Source organism: Lycium ferocissimum, chromosome 2 (genome assembly GCF_029784015.1).
Source record: "Lycium ferocissimum isolate CSIRO_LF1 chromosome 2, AGI_CSIRO_Lferr_CH_V1, whole genome shotgun sequence".
NCBI classification, from domain to species: domain Eukaryota; kingdom Viridiplantae; phylum Streptophyta; class Magnoliopsida; order Solanales; family Solanaceae; genus Lycium; species Lycium ferocissimum.
The window spans coordinates 47,213,216-47,235,886 of record NC_081343.1 but is presented as its reverse complement, the minus strand read 5'-3'; the positions used below and the strand labels follow the sequence as shown (position 1 = coordinate 47,235,886).

Genomic DNA, 22,671 nt, shown 5'->3' with positions numbered 1-22,671 from the left:
TATCTGAACAAGTTAAAAAGTCCTAAAATTTAGAACTTTAAAATCAATTGAGATTTTACCTTACATAAATCATTTCCTTAACTGAACTACATATATAACATATACTATATATTTATAATTCCCTTCATGTTACTTTCCATGGATGTATATTCTGTGGAAAAAAGGAGTAATGAAATAAAATAAAGTATTATCTCTAGAGTCAATAATTTTATATGAGGAACTATTGAACTCAATCACTTGCTGCTGTTACTTTTCAGTTTTTTGTTGAGATCTTTCCTGTAGAGGTACTCAAATTGGATCAGTGATTGATTTCTAGGTTTCGTCGTAAACCTAATTGGTTATTTTCAATTAAGTAAATCAATAGTTCAAACGATCGAAAGGTAGGGCATTAATAGATCCTGCAATTTTTATGCATAATATTTAAAACGGCATGTTAATTCATACGGGGTAAGATGTGGACGTGAATTTAGAACTCAAGAGAAATTAGGATATTCTTTTCCCGTTGAACAATAGAAGGACTTAAAATTGGAATTACATTTAATTATTCTGTCTACTGTTAGTCAAATGAAATTACTTTTATAGTAACCAATACTAAAAAATATTTAAATAATATTATTAATGTAAATTTTATTTTAAAAAGTAAAAAGATTGATTAGTATTTTGTAGAAAGGGATAGGAATAGAAAAAAGACCGTATTTATAAAATTGATCACGTGTAAATGAAGTACCTTGGAAAGAAATTATAGATAAAACAAGATAATGATCGTACTCAACATTTAAAAGGACCGAGATAATTATCGAGTTAGGATGCATGTGTGATTATCAAGGAATGAATGGAATAACATTACGAGTTTTAGCACTTTCACAAAATGAGTAAAACATGGGTAAAAATTTTTAGTTGTTGATAAAATATCCGACACAAAATTTGTCATATCTAGCATGAAATGTATATGCAATGCACATACACAAATGCTCATGTAAAGTTGAACGATCATTTTTTCAATCAAATACTCTTACGACAATTTTTTGTAACGAAGCATTAGAATAAACTGAAGGAAGAACCATTTCAAATCCCTAAACATGATCATTAACATTTATAATTTTGAAACTTGTATTTCTTTTGTTAATTTTTATATTATAATGAAAACACTTCTTTTGAATTTTAGATTGTTGGAATATTCTTTTCCTAGTCTTCTTATAAAAGGGAATCTAACGTTATTGACAAATACAAGGAACTCTATATTGCGGTATGGGAACTTGATACTTATAAAGAGACTCGATTGTCAATATATAATGCATAAGGGACCTTAAAAACGATAAGAGTAGAGAAAACTTTTACACGAACAGACAATCTATGACACCTCATAATATTGCTCGAATGATCTTATTCTCTAGGAAAACTTGGAATGTCTATTATGATATGTCTCGTCTTAAATAAAGTACTACTCAGAAAATTATAAAACTTACTACAAATAACAAAAGACATAACAGAAACAGAAAAGAGACGTGACACCTAAATCTAGAGTCGGTGGGCTTTGAATTCCAGGTATATAAATGATCCTTAAGATCTTTTCCAGTCAACCCTAAATGTAGAGAGTCGGTGGACTTGGAATAATTCATCCTTTGGCGGCGATGAGTTGTTCGACTATTGGTTTGAATTCATCTTTGGCGATGAGTTGTTGTACCCTGTCAAAGACAAAGAATTCATCTTTGGCGATGAGTGTTGGTTTTCCCCTCTCAAAGAAAAAGAAGTCGATGGTATGCCCTTGTTCTCCTACTCCTTGGTGCCGCCGCCGGAGAGCAGTGTCTACAAATTCTACAGACTGGCGGAAAGGGATGTGGCGGTGAAAAGGGACCAACCTAATCCTGGTGTTGATTCCCTTTGTGTGGGAATAGCGTTTCTGGGATGGATGGCTTATATACGACTAACAGATTGTCTATTATTTCTATTTAATCCACTCTCTGGCAAAAAGATCCACCTTCCATCCGTTGAAACCCTTTCCCACTATTGTAAGGGCGTCATTCGGAACAGCGAATCTGGTTTGATCGAATATTTCATTACCTGCTTGGGCGAGCGCTATACCCCACCAGTTTTTGCTGAAGCCGTTGTTCGCTGGGTTGTTCTCTCGTCATCTCCTATAGATGATGACTGCATGGCAGTGATCTGTTACGGCCACAATGCTAAACTAGGCTTCTGCAGAATAAAAGGAGACAATTCCTGGGTTGAGCTCGGTTCGCCTACAATAGTCTTTACAGGCCAATTGTTTTCCACAGTGGAAAGAAACTACTTTTCACCGTCTCCTAATATAGCAATGAGATTGATGCTTGGGATCTCCATAATAATCCAATTAAGAGGTTTCACTTGAAGGGTCAGGATGGCGGTGTTTTGTCGACTTGGTATCAGCCACTTGAGGAAGAGCCAGATGCGTGTTACGAGGATGAGGTTGAGGATGAGGATGAGGATGAGGAGTATGCCCGTCCCTCAACCAATTACTTGGTGTATGACCACCAAAGCCAGGAGCTTTTTATTGTTTTACGCTACTACTCAAATAAACTTGACCGAGAAGGGAAACCTGCTGTACCTGCTGTTTATCGTGGTGATAGTACCTGTTTTTCTACTACCTTCAAGACTGAATTTTTTGATGTTTTGAAGGTTGATTTCATAAAGGATGATCGTGCGGAGCTTCAATACTTGGAAGCTGGCATTGGCAATCTTGCATTCTTCATTGGCCAGAATCCCGGTTTTGCCCACTCAACCACAGAATTTCCTGAACTGAGGCCCAATTCTAGTTACTTTACCGATGACTTGGCTTGTATGGAAGAGTATTTGGGAGGCCATGATTTTGGCATTTATGACCATGGCGAAAGTAGAATTTATTCCTGTTACTATCCCCACAAGATACAGAAGATTTGGCCGGCTCCTATTTGGTTTCTCCCGGATGTTGATGCGGACCTTTAGTCTGGGATTTTCAAAGCCATTTGGATTCCTTGGTACTGCATACATTGACTGGTTTCCCTCCAATCATTGGTCCTCCACTGATTGCAGAAATATACTGTGCTATCCAATTCATCTATTGCTGTTACACGTTATGGAGTATTATGTTTCCTTTTCAATTATATTTTCTTTACAGGAGAAATATGAAATTGCGGGACAAGAAAAAAAGCTCAATTATTGATAAGCCAACTTTTAATGCAGAAAATATGTCATAATTGCACATTCTTATTCATGATGCAGGTCAAAAGAAACTAGAGTTAAAGCTATAAGATGTGTTTTATGAAGAAAGGGCATGGTTGTATGTTGGTAGATTTCTAGTCCAGGATAATAATCAGCAACAGCGTCCAACATTTTCAAATGATTCTAATTTTTATGAAACCTTGCATTGCGGAATTAGGTCATAGATTCGATTTTTTTTTTTCGATGTCAAAAATATTTTCTGCCACTTTTTTATGACTTAAAGTGCCGAAAAACAAAAATTAAATACCTGTGATTTGAGACAAAAATTCTTAGAGACTCTCAACGCGAGACAAATGTTTTGAAAGAGAGAGTGAAACTTTGGAGGATGATTTGTGGTCTCTTGTTGTTGTGTAATTATGAAATGTTGCATTGTCGGTTAGGCTTATTATTTCCTATGTAGTTTGTTTTTATTTTTAGTAGTTGCACTTTTTATGTTTTATGTAATTCTTATGTTTTTTCTAATGTTTTATGTAATCGTCACTTCTTATGTAGTAGTTTATGTGTGTTTTCTATAAAATTTTGAAAAGTAATTTGAATGTAATTTTATGTATTTAGTGCTTGTCAATTCTAATAAGTAAGTAAATAATAAAATATAAGAATAAATGCAAAACTAAACATACTAATATTCTTCAAATCAACGACATCATCATAAATTAAAAATATAATTAAAATCACAATATTCTTAATCATCAGAATTGAAGTTATCAATATCATCCTCAGATAAATATCTTGGGTTTCTTAAGACAAATCTTCTTTCTGTAGATGTTAGTTCCCTACCGGTAGATGATGTTTATTCTTCTAACTTGAGCATGTAAAAGCTACAACGTTGTGCATGCTAGTATTCGGTTGTTCTCTTTCCTAATCCTCTGTACCCAACCTCGCAAGAATCTTGATCAGTTCAAGGCATGCTCAATGAGAATCTTGTTGGGATTGGAGCGTGGAGATTTTCCAAGTCACGAACAAGACGTTGTGATTCGGCATACCGATATGCCCATTCGCGATGTAAACCACAATAATATTCACGGGGATCTGAATATTTCAGTTCACGAAAATCATCATTACGCTCTATTAAAAGGTGAGGCTTTAAATCGTCTAGCACGATTCATTGTTATCGGATGAGGAATCACCGGAATAGCTACTATTATGTGAGCTGCTATCACCATTGCTATTCGGACAAAGAATACCGACCAATCTACATTTCTACTATTCAACATTGAATTTTTAGTAGTTTACTAGGTATCAAAAGGCTAGTTATATTGGTATCAAACTCAATAAGTTGTGGGATCATGACTATGACCCCTCCTACTTTATTTAAAGCAAATATTAATGATATCATGGGAATCATCGTCATTGGACAACTCACGTGGCTTCGGAATATACCATGGAAAATTATGCAAAAAGTATGACGGTCGGTTCTACCCACTTGGTGATGATAGTTATTGGCCACCGGAGCCATTTTCCATGGTTGTTAACAAAGCATTTATCCATAAATTGAAACAGCGAGACCGTATTCCTAATGAAATCGATGTTCCACCGGGGAGATACACTTGTAAATGTTCATTTTGCAATTATGTTGGTCATGATAAGCGTAAGTGTCCCTTACAGGGTGGTGGTGAAAGTACATCTCGTGGTGGAAGTACCTCACGTGGCGAAAGTAACTTTCGTGGTGGTGGCACATCTCGCGGTGGCGGAACATCTAGTCATGGGCATGAATTGATGAATCTATTTTGCGTATCTTTGATGATGTATTTTAGCCTACCTTATTAATCGCACAAAAATATTTTCATATTGTTCTATATAAAATATTTTGAGAGTTGAATGGTGCAATTTTGACTATAAATTAATACGCTTAAATCTAAACTCGGAAAAATAAAAAACTTAAAGCTAATGCTAAAAGTTTTCGAAAAAAATGTGAAAATTTAAAAGAAAAGAGTAATTAACCTTAAAACAAAAAATAAATAGTCTATGTAAATTTATTGAAGTTTCGGGGGTCTATTGGACTTATGGCTAAAGTACGGAAAAATGTGAAAATTTAAAAAGAAAGAGAGTCCTTTAACCAAAAAGGATACTTTAATATCAATTTTTTTTCTTGAGGTATTTTGTTTCACTTTGTCTTTTTTGGATCATTTTGGTTCCAGACTCTATTTGTTGAGCATGCTTAGTCCTTGTAGAACAGGGAGACATGGCCTAGTCACCCTAAATTATTAATTTTAAGGGTGGAATTATTGATATCAAGTTTCTGACCATAGATAGAGATAATTTGTGTTAGACTTTTTATTTAAAATAAAAAGATGAATAGTTGCAGAAAAAAAAAACGAGAAAAAGTGATTTGTTGAGCATGCTTAGTTCTTGTAGAATAGGGAGACATGGCCTAGTCGTCCTCCCATATAATTTTTTGGATGTGGAATTTGTTTGGTCAAGCTTTTTAGGTTTTTAGTATTTTTCTCAAGTTCTCTGACCATAGATAGAGATAATTTGTGAAATAGATTTTATTTAAAATAAAAAGATGAATAGTTGCGGGAAAAAAAAAACAGAAAAAGTGATTTTAGGAGAATTTTAATAACTCAGTTGGTTGACAAGTTGAACAAAATTTTATTAGCGAGGGTTCGATTTCCTGCCTTGTAATCCCCTTCTTCTACCCCAATTTTGAAAAACCAAAAAAAAAAAAAAAAAAGAGGCGAGTTTTGTTCCATTAGAGAAATTTCACTAATGGTTGTTCAATTTGATAATCCAAGCCAAAATATTTGGCCGATAAATATTGACAGGATAAGAATTATTCATTTTTAGGAGTACAATTACAATATCCAAAGTTCTTTGCCAAGAATATTTTGCTTTTATATCGTGATTCATTGGTTCTAGATACTCAATCTGAAAATGTTTTATTATTAAGATGATAAAAAAAAAAAAAAAAAATAGGGCAATTCGCAGGAATGCCCTTATTTTGGGGTGGTCTTTAATTTTTGCCCATTAAATGGATGGTCTTTAATTTTTGTCCTTCGCTAGAACCTCTTGGTTTCGGATTCGAATCCTCGCTCGGTAAAATTTTTTTAAAAAAAATCGCAAGGTAGTGTTTGGATTCGCAAGACAGAGTTTGAAACTCTCCCTTAAGGTAGAGTTTGAGTCAAACTCTACCTTATCAGGGAGAGTTTTGCCTTCAAGCATGCCAATACTCTACCTTAAGGCATAGTTTTGCCTTATACCTGAAGGCAAAACTTGAAGGCAAAACTCTGCCTTGCGAATTCAAGTTTTGCCTTATGATTTTTTTTAAAAATTTTGACTGAGCAGGATTTCAAACCCGGAACCTAGAAGTTTTAGGCAAAGGGCAAAAATTAAAGACCAGTTGAAGAATTTGAGGGCACTCTGCACAAAAAAAAAAAATGAAAAAAAAACATACAAATTGGTATTTGAAGTGGTCTTTAATTTTTGCCATTCAAAGCACAAAAAAATGAAAAAAAACAAAAAAAAAAAACATATCTAACTTTTAGCTACTTGGATGTATGAATTTTTTTGGTTTGAGCCGGGGGTTCGAACAAAACAAATGAAAAAAACATACATTTTTTTGCGCAAGATTGCCAAAACATGTCTTCATTTGGGGTGGTCTTTTTTTTTTGGTTTTTAAATTAGCGTATTTGTGGTCTTTAAATTATCCTCTTCGCCTAATACCCCGTTGCAACTTTGAGCTTTGTGGGTTCGGACCCCGCTCAAGCATAAATTAAAAAAAAAAAAAAAAAATTCACAAGGCAGATGTTTGCAAAATCCTGCCTTTAGGCAGAGTTTTGAAGGCAAAACTTTACCTTGCGAATATTTTTAAACTTTTTGACTGAGCGGGGATTCGAACCCAAAATTAACGGATTTTTAGCGAAGGGCAAAAGTTAAATACCACCAATTTGAGGGACAAAAATTAAAGACCACCCCCAGCTTTGGACAATCCTGCAAATTGCCCAAAAACATATCTTAACTTTTAGCTACTTGGATGTATGAATTTTTTTTGGGTTGGGCTGGTCTTTTGACTATAACTGTAAGATGAAGGCACTTTGCAGGAATGGTCCTCATTCGGGGTGGTCTTTAATTTTGTCCCTCAAATTGCTTGTCTTTAATCCCTCGTGTAGTCTTTAAATTCCTTAGTGTTGAAATCCTTGAGGTTTTGAAGCTTGGCTTCGGCATAAAAATAAAAAATAAGAATTCGCAAGGCAAGGCTTGGAGAAAGTTATGCCGGATCCAACATAAGTGCCTTAAGGCATAACTAAAGTTATGCCGCGTCCGGCATAACTTTTATGCCTTGAGGCAATTTATAAATGCGACTTTTAGTTATGACAACTTAAGTTGTCTTAAGGCATAACGGCATAACTTTTATGCCTTAAGGCAATTTATAAGGCAGACTTTTAGTTATGCTGGAGACAACATAAGTTGTCTTAAGGCATAACTAAAGTTATGCTGGATCCGGCATAGGTTGCCTTATAAGGCAAACTTTTAGTTATGCCTTAAGGCAACATATGCCGGATCCGACATAACTTTAGTTATGTCTTAAGGCAACTTATGCCGCATAAGGCAGACTTTTCTCAAAGCCTTGCCTTGCGAAATTATTTTTATTTTTATGCCTGAGCGGGGGATTTGAACCCAGAACTTCAGTATTTTAGGCCACCTTTTCAAGAGCAGGGCAAAACTTAAAGACCACCAATTTGAGGGGCAAAATTTAAAGACCACCCCAAAAGAAGGACAATCCGCGCAAAAAAATGTAAGATGAATAGGTTGGGCTGGGGGCAGGGAAGTGTACGGATAGCCAATTTTAAGGTTTTCATTTGATTCATAGTCGTAGTACATGTAAATATATAAATATAGCCGCTTCGAAAACAACTTTAGACATTCGCGACTGAAGTTGCAAAAATTCATGTATGAAGTTTAGCAGCAAACTTTCGACATTTTTGCATGAAGCTGTAGGATTATTGACAAGGAAAAATTGGATGCCTAAACTTCTGCAGTGCAAACTTCTGACATAAATATTTGATGTTAGTTTGTTTTTATAATATCCAACTTAAGAGCCAAACTTCATATATTTATATTTGAAGTTTGTGGTTGTGGTATCCAATTTAAGTTGTTAGTTTCCAGTCTTTAGGTCCATATTCTAAACTTGAGCAACTGAGCTATGGCAAACTAGTACAAGACAAATATTCTACACATATATGTTCTGAGAGTAATAAGTTAGTTATATAACAGAACCTTTACCAGCTACTTATAAAATTTTGTCATAGTAGTCATAGTATATCTAAGCTTTGCATGTGAACTTTGAAAATTTTATGTTTGAGTGCATACATTGTATCAGTTGAGTAGTTATTATAGTTAATAACATGGCGGCCAATTTAGGTATTGTTTTCTGAATTAAGAATAAATTGATTGCTTGTTAATATATTAGAGAAAGATCTCCTAATTGACTATCCCAATTACTATACTTGAGATTCTTGATTTTGATAGAAATGTTAGTATATTTTACACAAAAAGTTAGCAATATGGATTTTTATTATTGAATAAAAGTGCCACGACTTCATCTTTTTTGATTGTGACATATAAACCATGAATTATTTTATTATAGATGCCTATCACTACTGGTGTACGTGTACTATTGTTCGTATTTTATTCATGGACGTTAATTGCGGTTTTTGGTCGCATTCTTATAATTTTAGGATGCATGGCAAAAGTTGGAATTATAAGAAGTCGTCCAATAGAAGAAAACAGAAAATGGCTTATACGTCAAATTATTACTTTAATTTCCTTCTATATATAAAAAAATTCAAAGATGATTTTGAGTCATGTTTTGGAACTCCCTTAGAGGTCTGGAGAGGGCATTATCAGCGGTATTATTCTTGTCTCTTCTGTCATACTAGTACTATATATTTATGAATTTAAGTTCTATGCAGTGATATTCTAAAGTATTTTTATGCCATCAATGTAACTTAAAATGTTGTAGCAAGTTATTTGCCATTTATTATTGGTTACTAATCCATACTTATTAGGGTTACATGCACTTATTATTTACAAAACTTAATTGTGTAAATATTTTTATACAACCGGTGCATAAAATTAACTTAAACTCAATATATGTTATATTGTATATCATTTCATGTTTACGAAAATATACTCAACATTTGAGATGTTCAAAGATATGAAGCCGTAAATCGATGATCAGTACAAATACTCTCTTTTGTAAATTCAGGTATTCTTAAAATGATCTCTTCACCCGTCCCTTACAAGAAATAGGACTTTCTGTGGTGACTAAAATCGTCACAAAAAGTAGAAAGTTGTCGCAAAAAAGTTACTTCTCGGTGGCGACTTAGCCACAAATAAAAAGAATTAATTCATCAAAAAGTTATCCACTAAAGTGTTCATTTAGCCTGAATGCCTCTAATATTCTTATTAATTATAAGATAATACTTAAGTTTTAGAGGTTGAATAGCTTTTATGCAATAAAACAAGTGAAGGTTATGATTGTTCTCCAAAGTGAAAAGTCCCACTTTTTCCGATTACTGATTGATGGGGCAAAATTAGGGAATATTAGGTGAAAATGGTAAGTAATATATTCTTTTATACCAATTGACAATTGCCTCTGTTGAAAGTAGAAAAAAAGAGAGATATATACATAGAAAGATGTCAGCAATTAATGCATTTTACTCCATCGTTCAAGTGTGAACATGACATTTCTCCCAGGATGGAGGAAACAAATTGTCAAAGGTGTTGACAAAGAAATAATGACTATTTACAAACAAGGCAAACTGAGAAAGAAAGAGTATCACATGCTTGCTTTAACACATATAGTGACACATCAATCATTTGGTTTTTACACATTGATTTTGACTCAACTTTTGGTTTATGTTACCACCTTTTGTGGCTTTACTACTGGCGAAACCATCTGATTGATAAGTCGATTTGTTTCTTTAGAAAATAACCCTTTATTGATTGAAAAACAAGATTTTGGTTCTGTTTAACTTTTCTTCACAAGTTGAAAATTGATAATTTAGATGATTTATTCCAGAAGGGGGAAGAGTTGTGGTGTGTGGAGAGAGAAATGGGGGTGGGGTTGGGGTACAAAGTTAATGATTGAATTGAGAGAGAGAAACACAAAACGATGGATAATGAGAAGTTTCTCTTATATATATTGTTAAAACGATCTCATGAAGGTTAGTTGTGATACTACATGAAAAATTATGAGGATTGGGCCTTTGGCTGGAAAAGGGCAAGGTAACAAAAAGTAACCCTAGAATCCTTGTAAAATCATGTGAAATTTGTGTACAATCAATGGACATGTATAGTTTTTAACAATCACAAGTGCACCACCGAGGGTGTTGTGGAATGGATCTCTCTACCCATAAAAAGAGGTTTCGAGATTGAGCTTGGGAATGAATTCGTAGGGAGCACTTTCCCTTAGCTTTAATGAACTCTATGCGGCGTGAATATGGATTAGTTGAGCAGTTTCAAATACGAGATGATTATAATAAAACTACTAGCGCAGGCGTAAACATGAGGGGGCGGTGAAAGGAGTCCATGCTGACCACTTTTGAGTTAATTGTAAGCAAATGTTTTTTCGCAGATCCCAATGTTTTACCAGAATTGGTATAAATGCTGGCACATAATGCTTTAGAAGGTAGGTTCATTAAAAACACAGGACCAACTACCGTTTCTTTAGTCATTATAGATGGAATAAAGAAAAAGATGTAGTAATATGCATGGCCAATTGGCCATCATTGAAATAAAGTAATCAATGATATCGCAAATGAATTATGTTAAAATGCTTTTCTATTTTTCATTGTCCCCGTCCAAAGAAAGAATATAAAAGTAATTTGAAGAATCCAACCTATCTTCTAATTCCCTCTATATAAGTCCCAAGAAATCTCCTTTTAAAAGAGACCCTTTATCTCCTTTCTGACAAAGAAACCAGAGAAATGGACAATAAGCTTCATTTTTTTCATTATTTCCATTTCTTCTTGCTTCTATCTTTTTCTTGCTTGTCACTTGTTGCTTTTTCTTGGATACCATACAATGAAAATAAGAACTATGAAGGCTCTTCTGACCTTGTTAATCTTGAATACCATATGGGACCTGTTCTTTCTTCTCCTATTAAACTTTATGTAATATGGTATGGCCATTGGAACCCTTCTCATCAAGCCACCATTAGAGACTTTCTCAACTCCTTTTCTTCTTCTTCTTATGCACCTCACCCTTCTGTTGCTGATTGGTGGCGAACCGTTCGGCTTTATACAGACCAAACTGGCCAAAACATCTCAACCATTTCACTTTCTGGTGAATTCTTTGACTTCAAGTACTCACAAGGAAAGTACCTTAGCAGATTATCCATGCAATATGTGATCAAGAATGCAGTCAGACCATACTCAAAATCTATACCTTTGAATTATAATAATGGAGTTTACTTAGTGCTAACATCTTATGATGTCCAGGTTCAAGATTTTTGTAGGGCTGTTTGTGGTTTTCACTACTTCACATTCCCATCAATTCTTGGAGTGACAGTGCCTTATGCTTGGGTTGGTTATAGTGGGAAACAGTGCCCTGGTTTCTGTGCTTATCCTTTTGCTTGGCCTAAGAATTCAGGGAAACCACCACCAAGCACAACTAATGGAGGAAACAGCTTAATGGGGGCACCGAATGGCGATCCGGGGGTCGATGGGATGATTAGTGTGATAGCTCATGAGCTAGCTGAGGTCTCAAGTAACCCCCTTGTGAATGCTTGGTATGCTGGGGATAATCCTATTTCACCTTCTGAGATTGCTGATATGTGCTTAGGTGTTTATGGGACTGGTGCTGGTGGTGGATATGTTGGACAAGTTTATAAGGATTCTTGGGGGAATGGTTTCAATTTACATGGAGTGAAAGGTAGAAAGTTTCTTATTCAGTGGGTTTGGAATCCTCTTAGGAGGAGATGTTTTGGTCCTAATGCCATGGACTAGGCCAATCACGATTGACTAGCTAGAAGGATGTTGTTCTTGTACATAGTTGTTTTCAAGTTAAATTATGGCCGTTTAAGTATATGTGCTTTATGTAATTTTCTTTTTCTCTAGCGTATGTTTCGGAAAATTACGGTGTTATTGTTAAAGCTAAAACAAGGTACAATGGAAGAGAAAAAGGCAGTGGAAGGAAGCATCTGCAAAAGATGTGGGCTATGAATTAGGTAGGAAAGAATAATTTGATGTCCCTTAAAGTGAGTTTCAGCTGCTGGTTGCTTTTAGGCATTCAAGGCTGCAGTGTATAACATCAGTGACAAGAAAAGGATCAATAGTATACAACGCTAGCAAGGTTTGACAGGAAATAGGGAAATTCCATTATAACTTGAAGATGACATGATGGAAGGTGATATTGAAAATAGCTTTTGGAAAACTATTGCTTTATTTTTCAATGAAAATTATGTGTAACCACCTGTTAAATGTTCTGCTAATTACTGAAGTTAGGTTTCCATTTCACAATAGCAGGAAGACGTTCGAGTGGGGAAAATAGTTTTCATTTCCCATCTCATGGAAAGCCCTTTTCGCTCCACTTAGCCTTGTATTCTGCACGCTTTATTCACCATAACTTTCTTTAGTCCTGCTTTCAAATTATTAATTATGCTAATCAAATAGTACAATGTAGGCGAAACAAGTTTAGGGAAACAATTTCCATATGGTGGAAGTATAAAGGTGACTGGTTAACAAATAAAAATAATAGGCCTACAGACATCAAAAAGGGTTTCTTTGTATTATCTTTATTCTACCCTTAGTATCACAAACCTTCTACAAATTCTACCTGATCGAACTTTCTGGCTTCAAGTCCTCACTTCAATGTTGAGCTTCTGACCAATTGAAGTCTTATGTTCTTGAGTGCCAAAAGAGCTTCTTTCATGTTGATTCTTGCACCAGGTGTCACTGAAGTACAGCTTAAAGACAATTCCATGACAGAAACCAAACATTGCATTTTTGTATTAAGAGGTTCTTCCTTTGGCCTTATCAAATCTGCTTCCACGATTTCTGCAACTCCAGTAGGAAGCGAGTGATTTACCCAATGCCTTGGGCTCAAATCTCCGGTAAACATTTCATCATTAGGCCTCCTCCTTGTGAATGCTTCCATCATCACAATACCAAAGCTGTACACGTCACAACTTGTTGATACAAGTCCATCTTGTCCATACTCTGTGATGACAAGTAAGAAATCGTCAGTTCAAAGTATTTCATACTAGGTCGACAGATGAATAATGATGCAAGAAAGATAAAGGCAAGAGAAGAAGTTTAGGTACCTGGTGCAATGTATCCAATGGTCCCAATGGTCTTAGTTTGTCTAAAACTATCCTCTGTACCTAACAATTTCGCAATCCCAAAATCACTTAGATGGCCAACCATGTCTTGATCTAGCAAAATGTTGCTGGGCTTCAAATCACAATGCACCACTGGCTCTGAATAACCGTTATGGAGATAGTCTAAAGCAGATGCTACATCGATCAATATGTCCAACCTCTGCAACATGTCCAAGAAAAAGTCATGAGAGTGTAACCATTTGTCAAGGGTGCCATTTGGCATGTACTCCAGTAACAAGGCCTTGAACTTAGAGTTGGAACAAGAAGTTATGACTTTTGTCAGGTTCCGATGGCGAAGGTTGCGTAAGATCTCACATTCTGCGTCAAAGCTCTTGAACGCACCTTCAAGTTCCAGTTTGAATACCTTTACTGCGAATATTGTCCCATCCTTTACCCCTTTGTACACCTTGCTAAAACTCCCAGTACCAAGCAAATTGTCCTCGCTGAATCCATTTGTTGCTTGTTGAAGTTCATCATATGAAACTCTTTCATGGGCCCTCATGGATGATATGTCAGTTGATCCTGATGGCACATTTCTTTTTCTTCTTCTTAAAATCAGAAATCCAACGACTAATGCAACTATTGCTGATGCTATTCCCAAAAGACTATACAGAAACAAGAAAAACACTCTTTTTCTCCTAGTCCTCCGAGGAGACTTGATTTGACATGGCGACATTTGGAGCCTTGAAGCGCCACATAATCCACTATTAGACAAAAATGACTGACCGGTGAAGTTTGCAAAAGGACCACCAGTTGGAATTTCTCCCATGAGTTTATTGAAGGAAACATTAAGGTATTTGAGGTATAAAAGAGATTCTAAGGACTTTGGTATTTCACCTGATAGATTGTTATAAGCCAAATTCAATAATTCCAAGCTTAACATTTTCCCAAAAGAATCTGGAATGGGGCCATCTATTCTGTTGTGTGATAGAGAAAAATTAACCAACTTTTGTAGACCACCCATAGTGCTAGGAATCATGCCTGAAAAGTCATTGTCCGACAAATTAATGTCAGTGACAGCCTTCAGATTTCCAATTTGGGGCGATAGAAAGCCAGAAAATGAATTTGATGCTGCATCAAGTACCAATAAATCTTGAAGGCTCCACAGGTTCTCAAGTAAACTGGAGTTCAATTGGTTTGAATCAAGAAAAAGATTTCTCAAAGTAGTAACATTCCCCAAACATAATGGCAATGGACCTGAAATTTTATTTTGGCTTAAACTCAGGTCTCCTATATTTTGCAAGTAACAAATATCATCTGGTATAGTCCCGCTTATCATGTTACTTCCTAAAAAGAATCTTTGAAGCTTCTGCAAACCTCTTAAAGTTTTTGGAATGAAACCCGTCAAGTCATTTCCATTTAGTGATATCCTTAGCACATCAGTTAGGTTTCCAATTTCTTCTGGTATAATGCCGCTAAGTTTGCACCTATACGCAGCAAAGATTTCGAGAAAGCTCGAGAAATTACCAATAGAAGCCGGAAGAATTCCATTCAAAGGATTTTGTCCAATGACCAGTTCTCTTAGATTTCGACATCTTGTCAGTGAAGTCAGGAAGGTTAATTCTGAAGAGGGATTCTGGTTGATCAACCAGTTATTACCTAACTGTAGAACTTCAAGCAATTCTAAATTACCAAGGGAATCAGGAATTGAACCGGAGAACATGTTGTTAGAAAGGTCTAGAAGAGTGAGTCTTGAAGCGTTCGAAATAGAAGCAGGGAAGACTCCACTGAGATTATTCATTCCCAAATAAATTTCTTTGAGATTTGGTGTGCCTTGGCCTACATTTGATGGTAGACTCCCTGATAGCTGACAGTCCACAAGTGTCAAGATTTGGAGGGTTGAAATATTGAAAAGGCTTGCTGGAATTGAACCACTCAGCCTATTTTGATACAATCCAAATAGTTGGAGTCTTTGAAGATATCCAAGCTCCACTGGTATTTCACCTGCCAAATTAGGAAATGACACAAAAGTGACTAAAAAGCATGCAAATTGCTGAATCCAATTTCAGATGCTTGGAGGAAAAATATATGCTTTAAAGCACTTGCAAATAACATAGCAATACCTTTCAAGTAGGTAAGCCCAAGTAGCAGAGTTGTCAGCATAGTTAAGTTCCCGATCTCTGCTGGTATGGTTCCAGTGAAATCATTTAGAGACAATGATAGTGTTCTAAGTTTTGAGCAATTCTGCAAATTTGAAGGAATCAACCCATCAAGCCGATTTTTTGAAAGCGTAAGTGCCTCCAAATTTGGAAGATTGTCACATATATTTCCCGGTAGTTCCCCATAAAGAATGTTATTTGTCAGACCAATCTGTTTAAGCGATGACTGGTTAAACATACTTGGTGGTATAGAGCCTGTAAGCTTATTATCTTGCAGGTCTATGAAATTCAGGCAATAAAGACTACTGATTTCTTGAGGAATTTCTCCACCAAGAAAATTCCCTCGTAGTCTTAACTCCTTTAGTTTTGTTATATTAAAAAGGGATGGAGGGATGTTACCAGAAAATTGGTTAAATGAAAGGTACAAGGAATGAAGGTTTGGTAACAACCCGAAAAATGATGGGATTGCACCAGTAAAGTTGTTGTTCATGACATTGATCATTTTCAATCTCCTCAAACGAGCCAACTCCTCAGGCAAACTCCCATGGAAGGTATTGTTTCTGATATCAAGGGAAATGAGAAACGACAGATTTCCAAGCTGTGGTGGAACCATTCCGTTAAGGCTCATACTAGAAAGATTTAAGGCAGTGACTCTTTGGTGGCGAGGGCCACAAGTAACTCCAATCCAACTACAGACTGGGGTGAAACTGGACCAGTTTCTTGTTAAGACATTGTGAGAATCGTATAAAGATGCTTGAGATTGCAAGGCAAGCAGCACTGTTTGATCGGTCGTGATATTAATCATAGAAAAACAAGTATTCATTATTCATTTGCTGAAGCAGCAAAAGTAAAACGGTAAGATGAATACAACCTTTTCTCATGACACTTATGGAAGAGTCTCTTTCACAAATTTGTGTTTTGAAGTCTCTAATTTTCATGATCAGTGGGAGTAATATAGACAAGAACTTTCAGGAATCTCACACGTACTTTTGTGTTGAAAGGAGTTGTATTTTCTTCTGAACAGCTGCAGAACAAGAATCTATTGGTGATTTTGCTTCACTAGATATTAAGAAGCAACAGTAAAGTCAACTTTGAGTTTGTTTCTGAGGTTGTCATCCATTTGATTAATCTGATTTTTCACACTGTCTGCCATGTAAAAGTAGTAACCTTAATGCTTGAAAGAGCTGAAATATGGAGTTGCATACACACTAAACACAGAAGAAACAAAATATCTGGAGATAAAGTCAGAAGTTTGAATTGAGATGTTGATGTTGATAAGAGTTCTTGATTTTTGTCTGACCACATTCCTGATCTTGCAGAAGCCAACCCTTTTCTATGCCATTTCGAGAACAAGTAGGTAAGTTCTTTGAAAAATGTTAGAAACATCCTAACTCACAAAGATCCAAATAGAAATGTCCAAATGTTATTTTCTTTCCTGGCAGATCTTTTCATTCCTAAGCCGTGTCCAATTATCTTGGACTATAAAAGTAGCAAATGGTGACAACCATTTAGAAGAAATAGGCATTTAGGGGATAAATCTAAATGGTAGGTCAAATAGTGCTATTCTTAGTTAGAGTCCAATAGTAAAATTAGTCAAGCCTTAAGTAAGAAAGAGGTAACATTGAAAGTTATTGAAAATGAACAATAGATAGGTCAGATATTGCTATTCCTAGTTATTGTCCAATAGTTAAATCTGTCGTGGCTCAGGTGACAAAGAGGTAACCAGGGAAGTGATTGAAAATGAACAATAAATAGGAAAAGAGGAAGGGGTTTACATGATTGTTGATCTATTAATCAGCACCAATGTTTTAAGAGGTGTGGGCGTGAGGCGAGTCATTTTACGCAGCATGGGGCGAGCCAAAGTTCCGAAACATGGGGTGTAAATTCTATGGATCTACGGGGCATAAAGCTCATGCATCTTCACTTTTATAATTCTATTACTAAAGAAAATAAGATCGGTGCACTGAGATCCCCCAAAAGTAAATTTTTTATTAAAATTCTGCAAATTAATTCTAATAAATCACCAATAATATAGAAAAAATAATTATAAATATTTTTTGAGAAAGGTAACAACATGAAAAATGATAATAGCCGAGATAATCTTTAAAATGAAATCATCATCCACTTCATCATCGATCTCTATATCGACTAGTCCTTCCCACTCGCACCTATATTTGAACTGATTTTTGTTTATATATATCAAAGAAGGAGACGGGTAAAAAGTGTTAGAGCAATGATAAAAAGCGGATAAAGTTACCCCAAGAACATAGTGCTATGGAATCTCTATTCTGTCAACTTCAGGCATAATCATCGAAAATACTATTTATGGCAATTTTATTTTCTATGAGAATTGCTTTCGTTATTTATATATTTTAGAAAATCACTACAACATGATAGCATAAAGTATTGACAAAACAAAAGATAGCATAAAGTATAATTTCATTATATCAATAATAAAAAAACATGATCTATGGCAAAAATACTTTTAAAACAACAAAAATCAAATTTAATGCCAGGGCGTACACTTTTATGGCCGGGGTTTACGCTATTGCTCTTGGGGTTTATGCCTCAAATTCTAGGGAGTACAATCTATGAATTTACGCCTTTTATTTGCGTCCCATAGCATTTTTAGTATGCCCCATCCGGTGCTCGCCCCAAAACACCTTTAAAAACACTGATTAGCACTCACACTTATTTTTTGGAATTTAGTAGGCGTTTGGCCATGCCATGGTTTGAAACTATGGTTTCAAACCAGCGTTTGGACAAGGGGTTTCGCTCATGGCTTGGTTTCAAACCCCAAATCATCCAAAAAGGCATGATTGGGGTTTCAACTTTTTTAAATATAAAATGTAACCCATAAGTTTATATTTTATAAAAAAAGACCTATAAGTTGGTAGATATTTTTAACAATTACCCGCATCAATCATTTACCAATCTTATTAACTTTCACCAAATTTTATTTATGTCTACCAACCTTTTAATTTTGTAAAAAAAGATCCATAGTTTAATTTTATTTATTGAACTAAAATTTGATCAATTGATGTTGTATTTTAGAAAGGTCTTCTAGTATTAATTTTGAGCCGGTTGTTATGAATTAGCGTATTAATTTTGTTATGAACTATGACCTGCTCATTTGGTAAGATTGTATAAGAATGTTTTGATAGTTTTCACAACTTGTGGGGTTTTTATGTCTATAAGAGAAAATACTCCTTAAAATATCTAAATTGCATGTCCAAACATGGTTTCAAACCACGGTTTCAAATCATGTTTTAAACCATGATTTCAAACCATGTCCAAACGGGGCCTTAGAGAGTCGAACAAATTCTGTCATTATTACTATTATTTGGATTAGTTTTCTAATTAACGTAATTAGCACTCTGAGAGTCTGAAAAATTATTTATGCACTATTGCTAGTTCAAAACTTGTTTATCAGTATTTGTTCATCTAATTTCTAAATCTGTTTCTTTATTAAAAAAATTCCTATAAGTACTACCGTAACTAATTTTCTCGTCTAACCTAACTATCTTCACTGAATATTAGATAGATTGAACAAATTCTGTCATTATTACTATTATTTGGATTAGTTTTGATAATATATATATATTTATATTGCTAATAAACATACTGAGCATATATATATATATATATATACAATTTATGCACTATTGCTAGTTCAAAACTTGTTTATTAGTATTTGTTCGAATACTAATTTCTAAATTTAGTAATACTTTTTAAAAAGAAAAGACTTGTTTAAAAGGAAATTATTTTCCTCTTTGAGATAAAACAATAGCAATATTTAAACATTAATTGATACTTTAAATTTTAATTCGATTAATTTAAATGTAAAATATTCTATTGTTTAATGTATGTAGATTGGACCTAAACAATACTTATTATTTTTTATCAAATTTTGATTTCGATAATTCTAATTCAAGTTATTAAATTATTTTTACATGTTTAAAACGAAACAAAGTAGAAATTTGATTTTCTATTTAAACAAAGAACTACTATTTTTTAATTTTTGGTAAATATTCTCGGTTTATCTCATTTTACTTATCATGTTGTCTTTTGCATGGTTTTTTAAGGAAACATCAATTAGAATTATAATTTGACTAATTTACCTTATTAATTATTTGATCTGCATTTGATATTATTTTTTTCTTTTATGACATTAATCTCTTTTTCACATTTATTAGAGTAAGAATAAAAATGAAAAAGCTATTTTATGTTAAAATATATTTATTTTAATAAACATATTGTGAATAAATAAATACAACAATCAACTCAGGATGATTTGACTACTTAAACCCAATAATTTTAGAAAGTCAACAATTCATCACCTTAATGATACTTTAAAATTACATTAATATTTTTTAATTTTTTAAAAGAAAAAAGATTTTGTTAATATGAAGCCCACGCTTGATTTTGTTAAAGCGGCCCAAAGTTTGGAGATGGTGGGCACGAAACAAAAATTTGCATGTTTCTATATAGTTTAAAGGTGATGATAACTGACGACGATAAAGTATAGAAACCCACGTTTCTATATAGTTAAAATACCAAAAAAGAATTAAAGACCCAATTGAAAATTTGAACAATCTAAATGCCAACCTTAAGATTTAATTAGGTGTAAACACCTGGCGTAATATTTACCAGCTAGAGGTTCGTAGAGGGAAGGCATTTATTGTGATATAGTTCGTCCCTTTTAGAAAGTCAATGGATCTCCTTTTGAAAGAAAAAAGAAGGTAAAACAAACCACGAAACAAAAATTTGCATGTTTCTATATTGTTGACGAATGTGCCAAGAATTGATGTAATCAGAGTACCAAATACCTTATAATATAATTAGATAATGACCGTAAAATGTATAGTGAGAACTAAAAAAGGCACGCAATAAACCTGAACTATACTTTCGTCGGCAATTTGAAGATTGAACGCTTCCTAAGTTCTTCTTTATAAATTACTACTATTAACACAAATCACAAAAATGCAAAATTACATAGAAAGTATAGTTAGCTCAAGATTATGAAAAGAAGAAGAAGAAGAAGATAAAAGTGTATGTTATGCTAACACATGTACAAACGTTAAAAGATAATTTCTTTCATATTTGGAGCAGCGAAGCGAAAAAGTATGTACTTATAGAATGGTTATAAATTTGTAAAAAAGAGAATTTCTAAAAATTCAAAGAGCAGAAACGACAATTATGTAAAGATACATACCAAAAAAATCATATACTCCCTCGGTCTATTTTTACATTGTCTAATATATCAAAAATAGTTGTCCATTTTTATTTGTTCAACTTGATAAATCAAGAGATAATTTACCATTTCATACGTATTTTATCTTTATTATTAATTATTAAGTTGGAAAGTTCAAGAAATTTTTAGGAGCTGCACAACTTTGAAAGTATGTTTTATTGATTTCAATCTTAAATGACTTAGTTATTACTTTGGCGATAATAATAAAATTGTCATTCTATTTATAACTCTTAAGAGAGCTACGTTCACCGCTGCAATAAATAAATAAAAATGAACTGGAGGATAATAAATTATGAATCCTATAGCATAAATGAGTTGTTGGTTCGGCGGTTGGACCCGTTCGAACCCATAAAACTTCAAATATTAAATCTCTCTCTGCGTCTAAGCTACACCCATGACCCCAAAGAAACACTCTCAAATACAATTTGTACTACTCGAAATTGACATTCCAGCTAAAAAGAACAAGTTCGGTAGCAAATCACGCAACTTCAGCTAAGAAATGATTATTTTATTTTGAAAAGCAATATCATCATGATAGTAACATAACTTATGTATCCTACCCCAAAAGTCTTCTGATTTGTTAGTATAGCTAACTAGAGCAACTTGCTGCAGCCTTCTTTATATGATTTGTTCGACTTCTTTTTTCCCTTTTACTTTCTCGCTGTCAATTGTATCTTTGATACTCCCTCCGTTCAATTTATATGAACCCATTTAACTAGGCACGACATTTAAGAAAGAGTGAAGACTTTTGAAACTTGTGGTTCAAAATAAGTCTTGAATATTGTATGAATATTCAAATCATTCCATAAAGAGTGATTTGTTTCGAAATTTAGAAGATAGGCATTCATTTTAAGATCGACTAAAAATAAATATAAAGTTCATATAAATTGAAATGTATGAAAGATATTTTAAATCACCGAGGACCCATTTGCAAGACTACCAATGCTAACATCAAAGTAGTTTGGTGCACAACGCATTTCGTTAGCAACGTCCAGGGAAGGGCCACATCCTGCGAATGCGTCAGAGATAACTTAACCTAATTCAAGACAGCCGATCGTTTCCGCGCTCAAACACGTGACCTGTAGGTCACATAGAGACAATTTTACCGTTGCTCTAGGGCTCCCCTCAACTATCAATGCCAACGTAATTTAGGTAATAAATTCAAAGATTTTAAAGTATCTTTTTTTAAAAATAAGTCTTAAGGGAATCAAGAAGTATAAGAGGGAATGAGGTGCTTTTGTGGTCCTCACAAATTTTTTAATCCTATGGTGTTGCTACATTTGGCTTTGTTTTGTCTTTTGCCTAATCTCATTTTTTGGACTCATTCTTCATGATCTTATGTATTTGTATATTGAATTGTAATAACTTTTTGTGAATTTTTTCTTGTTGTTTACTCCCTTCTGTTCGTATTATATGGGATTTTAGCTTTTATATTTAATTCAAATAATTTTGTTATATAAATTGAGAAAGTATTAATAGTTTTATTACGAAATTTCCTTTTATTTAGATAGGTGAATTTTTACATAACCAAACAATCGTATTAAGTTGGTATTATTTAACTAAGGTAATTTAGTAAAACGCTTCTTACTTTCTAGCACAAGCTAAAAACACCATATAATATGGACAAAAAGGGTTATTAAATTACCCTTTACATTATTTGTTATCATACATCTAATGTAGTAAAATTTAGGCAATTATGGAGCCATATTATCGTTTTCAACCGGAGCATTTATTAGATTTTACTAATTACTCTTGCCCCG

At 34.1% G+C, this 22,671-nt stretch overlaps 2 protein-coding genes across 2 annotated transcripts; one reads left to right on the top strand and one right to left on the bottom strand.

Annotated features, from left to right (window-relative positions):
- The first annotated feature begins 10,983 nt into the window (after positions 1-10,983).
- On the top strand, positions 10,984-12,612 carry LOC132040906 (protein EXORDIUM-like 7). Its single transcript, XM_059431595.1, has one exon. The coding sequence runs from the start codon at positions 11,166-11,168 to the stop codon at positions 12,183-12,185; it is 1,020 nt and encodes a 339-aa protein (XP_059287578.1). The 5' UTR covers positions 10,984-11,165; the 3' UTR covers positions 12,186-12,612.
- Positions 12,613-12,895: 283 nt separating this feature from the next.
- On the bottom strand, positions 12,896-17,119 carry LOC132040898 (probable LRR receptor-like serine/threonine-protein kinase At3g47570). The gene is made up of 3 exons (XM_059431589.1): positions 15,622-17,119; positions 13,502-15,502; positions 12,896-13,397 (listed from the first exon to the last, which is right to left on the bottom strand). The coding sequence occupies exons 1-3, from the start codon at positions 16,478-16,480 to the stop codon at positions 13,042-13,044; spliced, it is 3,216 nt and encodes a 1,071-aa protein (XP_059287572.1). The 5' UTR covers positions 16,481-17,119; the 3' UTR covers positions 12,896-13,041.
- Between the last annotated feature and the right edge of the window lie 5,552 nt (positions 17,120-22,671).

What these genes read in the sequence shown, in the direction of transcription:
- LOC132040906 (XM_059431595.1), top strand. Translation starts at nt 11,166, where the DNA reads ATGGACAATAAGCTTCATTTTTTTCATTATTTCCATTTCTTCTTGCTT.
- LOC132040898 (XM_059431589.1), bottom strand. Translation starts at nt 16,480, where the DNA reads ATGAATACTTGTTTTTCTATGATTAATATCACGACCGATCAAACAGTG. An exon ending in TGGGCTTACCTACTTGAAAG is followed by an intron (nt 15,503 to 15,621) that starts GTATTGCTATGT and finishes CTAATTTGGCAG; the next exon opens with GTGAAATACCAGTGGAGCTT. An exon ending in CATTGGATACATTGCACCAG is followed by an intron (nt 13,398 to 13,501) that starts GTACCTAAACTT and finishes TTGTCATCACAG; the next exon opens with AGTATGGACAAGATGGACTT.